The 12689-nt window shown below is 43.7% G+C and overlaps 1 protein-coding gene across 1 annotated transcript in view; it reads right to left on the minus strand.

Annotated features, from left to right (window-relative positions):
* DNAAF8 (dynein axonemal assembly factor 8) overlaps window positions 1-12689 on the minus strand; it is a 128837-nt gene that overhangs the window by 114723 nt on the left and 1425 nt on the right. The window contains exons 2-5 of the mRNA XM_067551099.1: window positions 11188-11301; window positions 9446-9967; window positions 6920-7022; window positions 1410-1551 (exon numbers count right to left, since the gene is read on the minus strand). Coding sequence (XP_067407200.1) covers window positions 1410-1551; window positions 6920-7022; window positions 9446-9967; window positions 11188-11301 — 881 coding nt within the window. The remainder of the gene's footprint in view (window positions 1-1409; window positions 1552-6919; window positions 7023-9445; window positions 9968-11187; window positions 11302-12689) is intronic.

The following is a 12689-nucleotide window of genomic DNA, read 5'->3' on the forward strand; positions in this document are numbered from 1 at the left end:
GTTAATGATTATTAATTACTCCTCAAGCACTGATGGTGCAGTTGACACTGTAGAACACAGAAAAAGACAGTCCCTGCCCCCAAAGAGCTTACAATGTCAAAGACAGGCGCAGGTTTGATTACTGTAACCTCCTCCTTCAGCTTCCCTTACAGTCCTATCTCTCACTCACAAGTGGACAAAGTGCTGTCACTAAGATCACACCACTCCCTTCTTTGAATACTGGCTGGCCACTTCAGCGCCTCATGTTCAAATTTCTTGTCCTGCCCTTCATGGTGCCCATAATTCTGCCCTTCCCTAATAATCTGCCTTTGTCTGTTATAGATTTGCTCCTGTACTCTCTGCTCTGCCAATGATGTCAGCCTTGATACCCGGTTTGTCTGCTTCTTTCACTACCATTTCTTTCATGCCACCCTCTGTGCACAGAATGTCCTCCCTGAGCTGATATGGAAGGCCACTGCTTCTCTGCATTCAGATCCCTCCTCAAGATCCAGTTCTACAGTGATGCCTGAAAGAAATTACACCCACTACTAATGGCTAGGTCAAGAGGCTATTGAGAGAAAATACAAACCTTAAACCCCCCATGGAAAGATCAAAACATGGCCACTCATCACCTTGATCACTTGGCTTGTCTGCATAACCCTATTCTCCTGCCCTTCATCCATTTGTCTTTTTAGATTGCAGGCTCTTCTGAAAAAGGGTGTTGTGTTTGTGCCCTTCTCCCTCTCCCAGAATTCTGCATGGAAGGGCACCTTGCTGATGACAGTCAAACGCTATCACATGGAGCGTGGACCCTTAGTTTGCTCCCTCATCTTGGCAAGCCCTGCACTGTCATGGATGTGTCCCTCCAGAGATGGTCATTGCTGCTTGAGTCAGAAAGAGGGTTGCTCACTTAAGACCTAAGCCAGCACCCATGGAAGTCAATGGGAATCTTGACTTCAATGGGCACCTGATTGGGCCCTTGTTAGCCCATGGCTGCACTGGGGTAGTTGGGGCACTGGTGAGTAGATTCAGATAATTTTGGCTGGGATTTTAAAAGGATCCTAAAGGAATTAGATGCCCATTGAAATTCACTGTGAGTTAGGCACCTAACTCTTCTAGGGTCCTTTGCCAGTCCTACCCTTTGAGAGTGACAGGTTCTACGATCTCTTCACTTCTGCACAGATAGATTGTGATGAATGCAGCCCTTTTCAGTGGATTGGCCTGGCAACACCACCATGAACACATGCAATTCTTCATCTTAAGAAAAGAAAAAAACTGCCACATTTCTAATGTGTTATTAAATTCCTGCAAGGTACAGGGCATTGGAAAGGTACCCAAGTGAAACCACTAATTGCCAGACATTCTTACCACAGTCCCAATCACAATCACCCAGTATGTGCAAAAATTAACTCCTAGAGAGAAGGACCTACTTCTGATTGCCCCGGTGCTCTTGAAATGGAGCAAACGAGGCCGATGGCTTCCTGTGGCGTGGAAACAATGCCTTGGACTGCTTGGCACACAACTCTTCCAGCTTTTCCATGAGTCCACTTTGGTATTTAGCAATCAAGGTCTCTATGGATGAACAGAGAAGACAGAGAACTACTTACTACAGTCTTGCTGTTGTAAGAAAAGCCTCCAACTTCCCCTTTCGTGCTTCGTCACTTTGCCTGCAGAGTGTCACAGTCAGGGAAGTGGTAAGGAGTTTATTGCCACCTAGCTGCAGTCAAAGTCTGGTTTCACTTCAAAACCAGGCTGATATTAAATTAAACAATGGTCTATCCTTCCTCCACTGCTGACTGCCACCACTCCTCTTGTGCCACCACATTCCCTGTAAGCTGGCCTCTGGAGTGTTGTTATAGCATGGCAGGACAGACGAGAGGGTCAGATTCAGCAGGGTATCGAAAAGAGTATAAACCAATGTAATTTACACCTTCTTCTGGCTCCTTGTCATGCCACAGTCCCTTAGTTCAGTGTAAAGAAATGGAACTTACATCCATTTACACTTCCACTTGGAATTTGGGCTATGGCATCCATTGGAAAGGCAGGATGGATTGTTACAGTATTAACTGAAGGAGACTTAGAGAGGTAAACAGCAGAGAGACAGGACAGAGAGAAGGTAAAGATGGGGACAGGAGAACTGATGGTACCTGAATCCCTGAAAATATTCCCTGTAAGGAATAACATGCCCACAGTCAGGGACCCAGCCTGTTTGTTCCAGAGAGAGGGGCACAGAAACCCAACATGTCCTTTTCCAAACACAGGAGATTTTACACCTAAAAAGCTACATTAAAAGAACACTAAGGTTGCAAAGTCAAGCACTCAAAAGTTGAAAAAGTCCAATATTACGACTGCCTATACAATTTTAATTCAACCCTGTTGTGCATTATGAGACAGCCTTTAATGACATGATCACACACTATTTTTTTCCACAGGACCCCTGCCTCATTCAGCAATTGCTGGGAAAGTCTTGATAAGCACATGGAGGCATGGTTAGAACATGGTCAGTCACACTGGGGGGATGGTGCATATGCAATATAGTCAGCACGCAGGAGCTCTGAGGGAATGGAGCAAACCTAGCACAGATAGAATCGTCAGAGAATTTAGCTGCCAAACTGACAAATCTCTACTGAGCATATACAAATTGAATTTTTTCAAAGGCGATATCGTAGTCAAATTAGGTTAATTTTCTCTGGGACATCAAAAGACACATCCCAAACACCAGAGCAACTATCTCTCCTTATTTCAAGTCTTTGCTCCAAAGAATGGAAGTTCTAGTGCTTCTCAACAAAACAGCTGTAAAAATTTTTTTAAACATGAACAACAAATTGTTTTCCTAATCTCATTCTTGGCAGCCGCTTCACCTTTTTTGATGAAACTTAAAAAAAATAAATAAAAGAATTTCAGCCTGAGGCAAACACCCAGCATGGAAAATTTCAGCCCAAATGCTTAAAGTCTATAAATCACTAAAAACAGGGTCTTTTAATAGGAAACATCGGGCAACATGAACTACAGCGGTGCTACCAGCTCCATCTGTAATAGTGAATTACAATAATCAACGCTGGATGTCACAAATACATAGATCACCCTGGCTGGGGCTGAGTCTGATAGCATGTGGAGCAATCTTCTAGCAGCTGGAAGGGTGCTGTTTTAGTTGGGTGCTACTGTAACCTGATCCTAAAGTAAATCTACACTACACACTAAGCCTGAGACCTGGGTCCAACAACTGTAAACACAACTTTATGATGCAGCGTGGACACTCAAGCGTGGGCTTGGAAACACTTCGTTCACAAACTTAGTCCCACAAACCCAGGTTTACAATGCAGGAGTAGACATCCCTTATGAGGTTGCATTAGCAACCCCAGGAGGGCACCTCCACAGCTATTCTAAGTGATATAAATAACTTCAATACAGGCTCCACACAGAGATTTCAGTCCTGGGTTTCAAAGTGTAGTGGCCTAGCATCATGACTCCCCTCTTTGGATCTAGGTTTAATGATGAAGAGCAGAAAGGGAACGATCCTGAGACACAAGTGGAGCCGCTACAGAAGAAACTGAGTTTGTGTGAACTGCGCTCTTCATATGTGAATAGCAACGAGACAATGAAAACGACAACTCAAAGTCTCCAAAGTCTAATCAATGCACAAACCATTAGGCTGAGAGGTCTGGAGTGGGTGGAAACAGATGAGCGGGTCCCCCAAATGCTTAACGTTGAGAGTTCTGCTGATTCCCTTTACATCAAGAGAGCACTGCATGTATTTAAGAACTCTTAAAGCTGGTGGACTAGCACTTAGCGAACCATCATGTTTGAGGTCAGGGACAATACAGAGAAGGGTTACATCTTAAACAATAGACCCATATAGTCATCCTCGTCCCAGATTTTTAGTTCAGTTAATCAGGCAAAATGCCTTTTCCTCCTCCTCACTCTGGAAAAAATATTAATTTAAAGTAACCGGAACCTCCATTTTCCTTCCTCTTAAGCTTCAGCTTTGCAATGGCATAAGAAGTACCTTTTCTAGGGACCACTTATTATAAACCTTTTGTGGGGATGATAAATGAAGGTACATTTGCAGATATTCAACTAAAACTACAAAGGTATTTAGGCATATAAAGATGCAGATGGGTGCTTAATGGGATTGACAAAAGCACGTATGTGAGGCAGGTGCCTAACTCCTATTTGCTTTCAACAGAAGTTAGGTGCCTAACTCACTTAGGCACTTCTGTTAATCTCCCTAGATGTCTATCTGCATCTTTAAACACCTAAATACCTTTGAAAATCTGGTCCCTTGTAAATGATGTTGGATGGTACAGAAACTTAAGGATCCACAAGAATGATCCAATCAATCCTTCCAAATTTTAAGGGGTCTGATTTTTTATTTTTATTTTTAGGAATGGGGAAGATTGTTTTGTTTTTAATAGTTTCTGACACTTTTTAAAATTTGCTCTTTAAAGTTCAGTTCAATCCTAACTAGTGACTATGTACAGATGATAGCATGGGGCTCCATTTTCATTGTTGATTTCTAGATCAAATTTGATAAGCTTGCAAGATTGTTTTCCTACCTGCAAACTCAGCCTGGAATCTGAAAGTCTGGCTTTCCTTCTCTCACATGGTCACCTGTAACAAAGTTTCTACATGCCAAAGTGGGCCCTCAGTGACATCTGTGCAACCCTATTAGCCCTCAGCATAATTCAGGGTCTAATCTGGAGACTCTGGGGTTGCAGAATTGTATATGTTGTGGGAAAGAATTAAACAATATGAATATGCCTCCAGCTCTGCGTAGACAATGGGGACCAGTCTTCAAGGACTCTCAGAGCAAGAAGTCCTCAGCTGACACCCTCAGGCTTAGGGTATGTCTACACTGCATCTGGCAGTGAGCCTCCCAGCCGAGGTCACAGAGTTGTGCTAGCAGGGCTCATGCTAGCACGCTAAAAAAAAGCTGTTTAAACATGCTTTGTTGTTGCAGCTCAGGCTAGAGCTGGAGGCTCTCAAAACCAGGTAGGGAGTGGGGAATCTGGCACGTAGGGTCTCAATGGCAACGCCATTTGCTGAAATTTGGCTTGGCCACCCCTCTGTTAGGATGGAGTGGTGGCTGGGTCAAATATGAGTGAGTGGCATTGAAACTCTGTGCACCAGGTCACAATGCCACTCACTGAAATTTGGCCCAGCCACCCCTATGTCAGGACAGAGGAGCAGTCAGGCCAACCCTGAGCAGCACTGCAACCCTGTATGCCAGGTCACAACACCCAGAGCAGGGAACTGGACCCAGGCCTGCAAGAGCTACCGCTAAGCAGAGAGTGTGGGGTGGCTCATATTCCAACCTCTGCCTCTCCCCACCCTCAGGCCTGCAACACACCATTTGGGAAACACCGCTAACAAAATATTCCAGTTAAAATTCCCAACTACGGAAAAACCCAAATAATAGAAATAAGGAACTGAAGGGTAGAGACAATTAAAACTGCTGTACCCTCAGCAGGGATGGCACTCACCATCTGCTGGTTGGTGTGGAGGCGGCATCTTCTCCTAAGACTCTAAAGTTACAGTAATCTGACAGTTATGCGCTATTATTACAATAGGTGCCTTTAGAGAAAATGGGCCAGAGTACTTGCTGGCGTGAATTGTCATAGCTTCGTTGAAGTTGATGGACCTTAGCTATTTACATCAGCTAAGCACTTGAGCCAACAGGGTTTCTCTTTTAAGATAATTAGTCTGGTTCTAGGCTGGCATCAGGAAAATAACCTTTCATCTGCCACTACTTTTCATGAGCGGGGCCATAGCTTTGATATATATATATGTGTGTGTGTGTGTTTGAATGAAGAGGGAGAGGAGTTGTTAGAAGTGAGTATAAATGAGCATACAGAAGAGGAGACATATTTTAATAAACAAAGGCATGGTTATCACTGTAAACTGCAAGCAAAATCTTTTCCCTGGATATTTTGTTCTCTACAATGGGGCATGCAAAAATCCCCAATTTCCAGTGACATTATGGGTTTAAATGTCACTTACCAATTGATTCTATTTATCTGTATCCCGTTCAGATCCATGGGCCTACCACCCACCTTTACTCCCCAATCATAAGGCCTGGTATCTTCTCAGAGTTTAGAAGCCTGATCCAATTTGGGATCAGGTAGTGGGTAAGAGGACCTGTTTTCCATGCCTTCCAGAACACCATAGCCCCAAGGCGGAATGCCCGTCTCCCCAGGCAGCTAATGTATATGCTATAGTGAACAGAAGCTGCTAGCTGGGTGCACATGCTGCTCTTTTCCAAGGGATAAAATGTACTCTTCTCTGTTGAAGTTGCATTGTAGGGGGAGTGAGAAGCTAAGGGGTGATGCTGCACAGGGACTCCTAGAGACCTCCATCCAGTAGTTCTGGAGTGAGTAAGAAGGAGAAAGGCATGATGGATACACTACTTCGCCTTTAAAAAGCAGCAGGTGCCCCAAGTAATGTGTTGCACATTGTCCAGTTGCCTGAAAAGATATGACCACAACTCCTAGGCAACATGACCCCGGGTGGGATGGGCAGAAATTGACAGAGACATGACCACAGTCTGTAGGCTCAATGGGACAAATTCAGCCCTGATGTGTTTCTGTTTCTGTCAATATGCTTAGACCAGGGCTGCATCTGGCTCAGGACCTTTAATACAGATTAAGGAAGGGAATTGTTCATTCTCAGAATGAGGCCACCTAAGAAGCAATGGTCCCACAGTAAAGGAAAGTTTAGGCTAGAAATAATTCTTAAGAATAAGAGAAGTTAAGCAGAGGGATAGATGTTCAAGAGAAATGGTCAAGGCACCATCAAAGTAGACAGTCAAGGAGACATTAGAGGGAATGACATAGACAAGAACAGAGGTCGGTTCTGGTGGGCTGAGTTGTTTTTCCAGGCCCTATTCTGAGCTGATTTTTTACACATTTTCAGCTAGTTGACATTTCTTTTGCAATGTTACTATGATCTTTAGAAGGAAGAGCAGGCTCCTCTGAGTGAGTTCTACTGTCTTTCTGCTCCTCCAGGTCCTCAAGAATCTTGTCTAGATCCCACTTCTCGATATCCTGAAAGAATGAAACCAACAGTGAGAGAAAATTCATCCCCAAGAGGTTATTACAAAGGTAAAAATCACAAAGGCCTATTCTCCATGGGATAAGTTCTCCTGGGTACCTTTACATGCAGCAGCATCTGAACAACACATGGAAATCCACCTTCCTCAACTCCACCAGTGTCATGTTGCTGTCCTTCCCCAGCAGAAGAACCTGTACTCCTCTAGAGACATGGGTCCTTCAGAATGGACCTACAAAACTGGGCATGGCTACCTAGAAGTGGGGAGCTACTGCCTGATGCCTCCCATTGTCTGCATTCCACTGTCATGACTAAGCAGATCTGATGTGAGCAAGTGCAGTCTAAGTTCTAACAGAGCCTCGCTGGAGGGACTGGTGCACCACAAGATAAGAGTGGAGGAGCTTCCCACGCTATCTGAAGAAGCTGCTGAGTCTGGGAGGGATGCAGTAGTATGGACTGAATCAGCACCTCCACAGAGTCAGAAATTCAAGACCCAGCCCTCTAATATCCACCTGACCTCCCCCTCCACTGACTGTGGTCACCCTCTCCCACCTCTCATGTCCATCCAGCAATACCAGATCCAGCCCAGGTCTCAGTCCCCATTCTGAATACCTCAGGCTGTCTTTCCTCTCCAACACCATCTCAAACAGAGGTGGGACTGTCTATATTAGCATTGCTGTCTGGCTGTGTTCACAATTAACGTGCTAATGGAAGTGGTTCAGTGAGAGGGAAGAGTGAAATGTTAACTCCATGTTTCCTACCAGATAATGCATCTACCCCACTTTCCCCACCCACTTCTGCAGGAGACTTCTCCTTTAAGGATCACTAACTCCTATAAAAATAGACTAGGGGGGAAAAAATCAGGAAGGCGGAAAGACAGTAAGGTGAACCAGGCCATCTTCTCTTCCAAAAGCAGGGTACTAAGCCTGATCCTGAAAGCTGCTGAGCACTTGTAACCTCCACTGATTTCAAAGGGAGCTGTGGATCCTCAGCAAGTTTCAGGGTGATGAGGCACATAGCCCTGTCCCTCTGTTTTCTACCTGTTCTACCTTATTTAAAGGAGATGGGTTCCTGCCCTAACCTGCACTATCCTTTGCTCTCTATAGCACGGCCAGCAGCAACCTGGACCTCAGAATTGGTTGCCTAATAGGAAAGTGGGATGACCTCAAATTATTCATCACCATATATAATTTGCCACAGTGCAGGCTGGAGAGGAGCTGGCTACATGGAGCCAGCGGAGTAAGTTAGCAAAGCTGCAGGCCAGCCATCCTATTCCCCTGCTTTTCAGTGAGAAGAGAGAGAGTTTTCAACTGTAACCTTATTTCAGATGTGCTGGTCAACAATGCACCCAGGAGTTGTAAGTAGAGAACTGCAGCTTGGCAAGGAAACACTAAACCCCAAAGTTGCCTAACTACCTTTGAGAATCTGGACCTAAACATTTACATTGCCCTTCTTCAGACCAGGTTGTGTTGTCCTGGGCTGCTAGACAATCAGTTGTTTCCATGTACACGAATAGCCATCCTGGGTCTGCACTGGAATTCATGGGATATCAGTGGCTCACTGCAGTTCATCATTCACAGCTCGTTATGTACGGAGGAAAAACAGTCTGGTGGCTAAATAGCAGGAAATGTCAGAGTTTACAGATTCCTCTCAAAGCCTTCCCTGGGCTTAAAAATGCAAAATACCCAACCTGCCCACATGCTCACTTTATTATATTACTAGTAATTTACAGGGAGCTTTTCATACACAAAGTGTCTGTCCTGAATGTGATTTAAGACATAACATTCATTAAAAATATACCTATCTATAGTATAAATCCATACTATTTGTACTAGAAAGACACTAGGTGCAGATCTTAATTTCAATCTACATCAGTGCACCAATGCATTCATGCAAGGCCCTATTGAAATCAATGGATGCCACTTGAGCTTTGAGTTGAGATTTGCAGGATCTAGGCCTAAATTGTATTAAAAACTAATATATAAAAGAAGCCAGCCGCTGACTAAAACCTAATTACAAAACCAGGTTAGTATTTTGTGCATGTGTTTTGCAGACCCAATTTAGGTAACTGTTTTTGAAAATGTAGTCCTTATACTGTTATTCATGTATGGCATAAGAACGGCCGTCATACTGGATCAGACCAATAGTACACCTAACCCCTGTCTTCTGACAGTGGCCAATGCCAAGTGCTTCAGAAGGAATGAACAAAACAGGGCAATTATCAGGTGACCCTGTCATCCAGTCCCAGCTTCTGGCAATCAGAGGCTATGGACACCCAGAGCATGGGGTTGCAGCCCTGACTATTTGGGCTAAGAGCCATTGATGGACCAATGCATCTAATGCATCTAATGCATTGTCCACCATGCTAGACCCCTAAGCAATCAATCACTAAAGAAAACTATCTGTTTGCCCCACCTACCTGCAATGAAAAGAGCATCAGCCCTCGAGGGTGTTCAGCTGAAGTGGCTCCTTGCTCATTTTCTGCTTTAGTGATTCTTTCTAGATTGTCACTAATAGTCTCCAATGATGATTTCGCTTTTAGCTCCGAATGGCCTCCATCTCCAGGTGGTGGCTCTAAGCTCATCTTCAAGAGTATTTTTGTTTCTATCATCTTTCTTCTCTCTTCACTGTTGTTTGCTTTTACAAAATATGGCCATTTTGTAGACAGTTCTATATTAGTCCAGAAGTCTTCTGTTTCCCTGTCTTTTCCACTGTCCTGTTCTTTTCCTCTAAGAGGTTGATCTGTAGGATCTGCAAGGATTGCTCCCTGTTGGCTTGAAGTTTCTTCAGTCAGGTTAGAAAAAGCATACATCTCATCTCTAACCAATGGTACGTGTTCTTTTGCCACAGCTTGGGTAACATCTATTTCTTTCTGAAGATCTGAACTTTGTAGGTTTCCATTCCAGGTGTCTCTGGGGTGTCCCACAGATTCTAATATTTGCTATAAATACAGAAAATGCATATCAGAAGAGACAGTCACACATATCTCCAAAGCAATAAACAGACATACAATAAACCAAGTAAAACTGAATGGCTGATGGAGGTTCAGCTTGAGTGGGCATGTGGTAACTGAATGGGTCAGGTCTCATCCCTGAGATTTGTTACAAAACAGAATGAGATTCATTTTGTAAAAGCAGTAATTTCAGGAAATCCTGGGTGCACCTTAAATCCAGTTAGCTCTGTGCCCTGTTATCCTGTCTTATTGCTTACATACAGATCCCAGCTGAAGAGGAAAGGTGATAAAAGAAGCTGGTGTCCCCATGCCAAAATACTGGAGCTGACCTGCTCCCCCGCTAACTTACCTATGAATAGTTCTATGCCCAGGGCTTAACTTCATACAATTACTTTTTGGTACACCCAGCCCAATTACTTCCTCTCTAGTTTCTGTGTAGGGAGTATGGTGATTGGAGACATTTCACACTCTGAAAGGCTTGCAAGTTAACAGTAAGACTATGCAGCAGGTTAATGCTTGAATGATGTATGGCTTCACAGATCATCCTGAGGCCAGAAGCTGGTCAATGGCTGAGGGACAATTATCTATTGTAAAAAGGTTCATAGACTCAGTGTTCTCCAGCTTTTTCCTTAATAAATCAGTGTCTCCATGCCCTCATCACACTTCCTGACAAGTGGCCTGCACCTGCTGCCTGTATCTCCATCTGTTGGCTACTACAGCAAGACAACCAGCATCATCTCCATCATAGAGTAGTACCTCTTTCAAAACCAGGCTCGTTTGATTTTGTGGACACTGAAGGGCTCCTTGGAAGAGAGAGGGACCAGGCCAGTTAGGGAAAGAAAGAGGGCCAGGGCTTAGGGAAGGAGAGAGAGGATCCATACTACAAGGAGCTAAAGAGAGGACCCTCAGCTCGAGAGGGGGTGGGCACAGAGTAAGGAGATAACAAGAGGAACTTCAAAAAGGTAGGACAAAGAGAAAGGAGCCCAGATCCCAAGAACAGGGAGACAAAGAAAGCCTACAAAAATAGAGGAGGAATAGAGAGCAAATGAGAGATACCCGCCCAAGAGGAGAAGGAGGACCCAGGCACTTATATCATGCAGTGCAACCTAAAAATCTACTGTTATTAAGCATTTGTTTAAATTAAGGTATTAAGCAGCTGCATTACTGACAATCACAGAAAATGTGGCTGCAGAAGTACAGTCAGTAACCTGCATGTCTTGGTCTTCTGGAGAAAAATCTGTCAGTTCTTCGGACAAGTCAGGAATCAGATTGGGTAGATCTCGCTGGAAGATGAACAGCTCCCCATCTTCATCACAATCGGACTGACACACAAAATCAAGAGATGAAAGGAAGGGTCAGCACATTTACACAGATGTTTCATGGTGACATAAGTCATCTTACTTCTACTGTATCTCACGCTTGACTATGATATTGAGGTATATCTGGCTGAGTCATATCTTCAGTGGAGCAACTAGTACTCTACATCCAAAGGGTATGAGATAAACTCTTACTTTGGTGGGTTTAGCAAATTAATGGACTTCAATAATAAGAGATAGATAAAATATTGGGTATGAACCCATTCCCAGTAAGGTTAATGGAAAAAGTCCCATTGATTTCAATGGGGACAAAACTAGGCAAGTGATCCGAATCTTGAGAGGTGCTGAGTATCTGCAAATCCCAGTGACTGCATTGCTCAGTGCAATAGCTAAAATGCACAAGTAGAATCCATATTTTATATCAAATGTAAGAATCAACACCCCCACATCAGGCAGGCAGTCTCCAGCTTTCACATTTGCCTTCTAAACTGAAGTGTATATCATCTCCAGTAACTCTTTGTGCTGGCAAATCCTGACTGCCTACTGAGATTAGTTTTCCTCCTCCTGCACTCCCCCACTGCAGCAGGATTGCTCTATTTTTAATGAAATGCATATTTGGGGTGGCCAAAGTGCCTCCTGGATTGTATAACATAACCGCTGCTGCCCTCTTCAGTGCAAGACCACACCATGTAGAGACTACAGGTCTCAGGTGCAATGGTGTCTCTTGAGGCGTGCAGACACCACTCAACTCAAGATGGAGCATTGCAAGCTGTGACATGCAGTCTCTGTGTGCTGTAGTTTTGTATGAAATATGAAGGGTAATGCAATCAGCTCTACTTTATGCAAATTAAGTGCTATGGTCAAGCTCCAGATAACATTGCCAAGGTTACTCTTCGTAGGATGCTTGCTCCAGATGCATAGAAACAGAAAGGATTTAGAGAATGTTAGTGTGTGAACGAGACCTTGGATTGATTTGCCATTAAAATTAATACATAGCACCAAGGTACAAAAATATCTTTTTAGTTATACTGTTATTATTCATTTGTTATAATAGCACTTAGAAGCCCTCATGGAGATCAGGACACTACTAGGAGATAGTTCCTGCTCTAACAAGCTTACAGTTTAAATAGACATTTCAGACAAAGGATGGAAAGGGAAATAAAGAGAGTAGTAATTTACTCAAGATCACACAGCTTTTCAGAGGCAGAACCAGGAATAGAAACAGGTCACCTGAATCCCAGTCCAGTGCTTTATCTCTTAGACCACATTACTTCTCATGAGCGCGATTAATGCCCAAGTTGACAGTTCTTTCACCTGTGTTACTCACAAGACAATATTTATCGCTAAATCACACACTAAATCTGAAGAAATAGTTTCCTTTGAGGGTAAATTAA

This window comes from Emydura macquarii, unplaced genomic scaffold, assembly GCF_026122565.2.
Source record: "Emydura macquarii macquarii isolate MOO-44397 ecotype Brisbane River unplaced genomic scaffold, CSIRO-AGI_Emac_v2 contig_1348, whole genome shotgun sequence".
Taxonomy (NCBI): domain Eukaryota; kingdom Metazoa; phylum Chordata; order Testudines; family Chelidae; genus Emydura; species Emydura macquarii.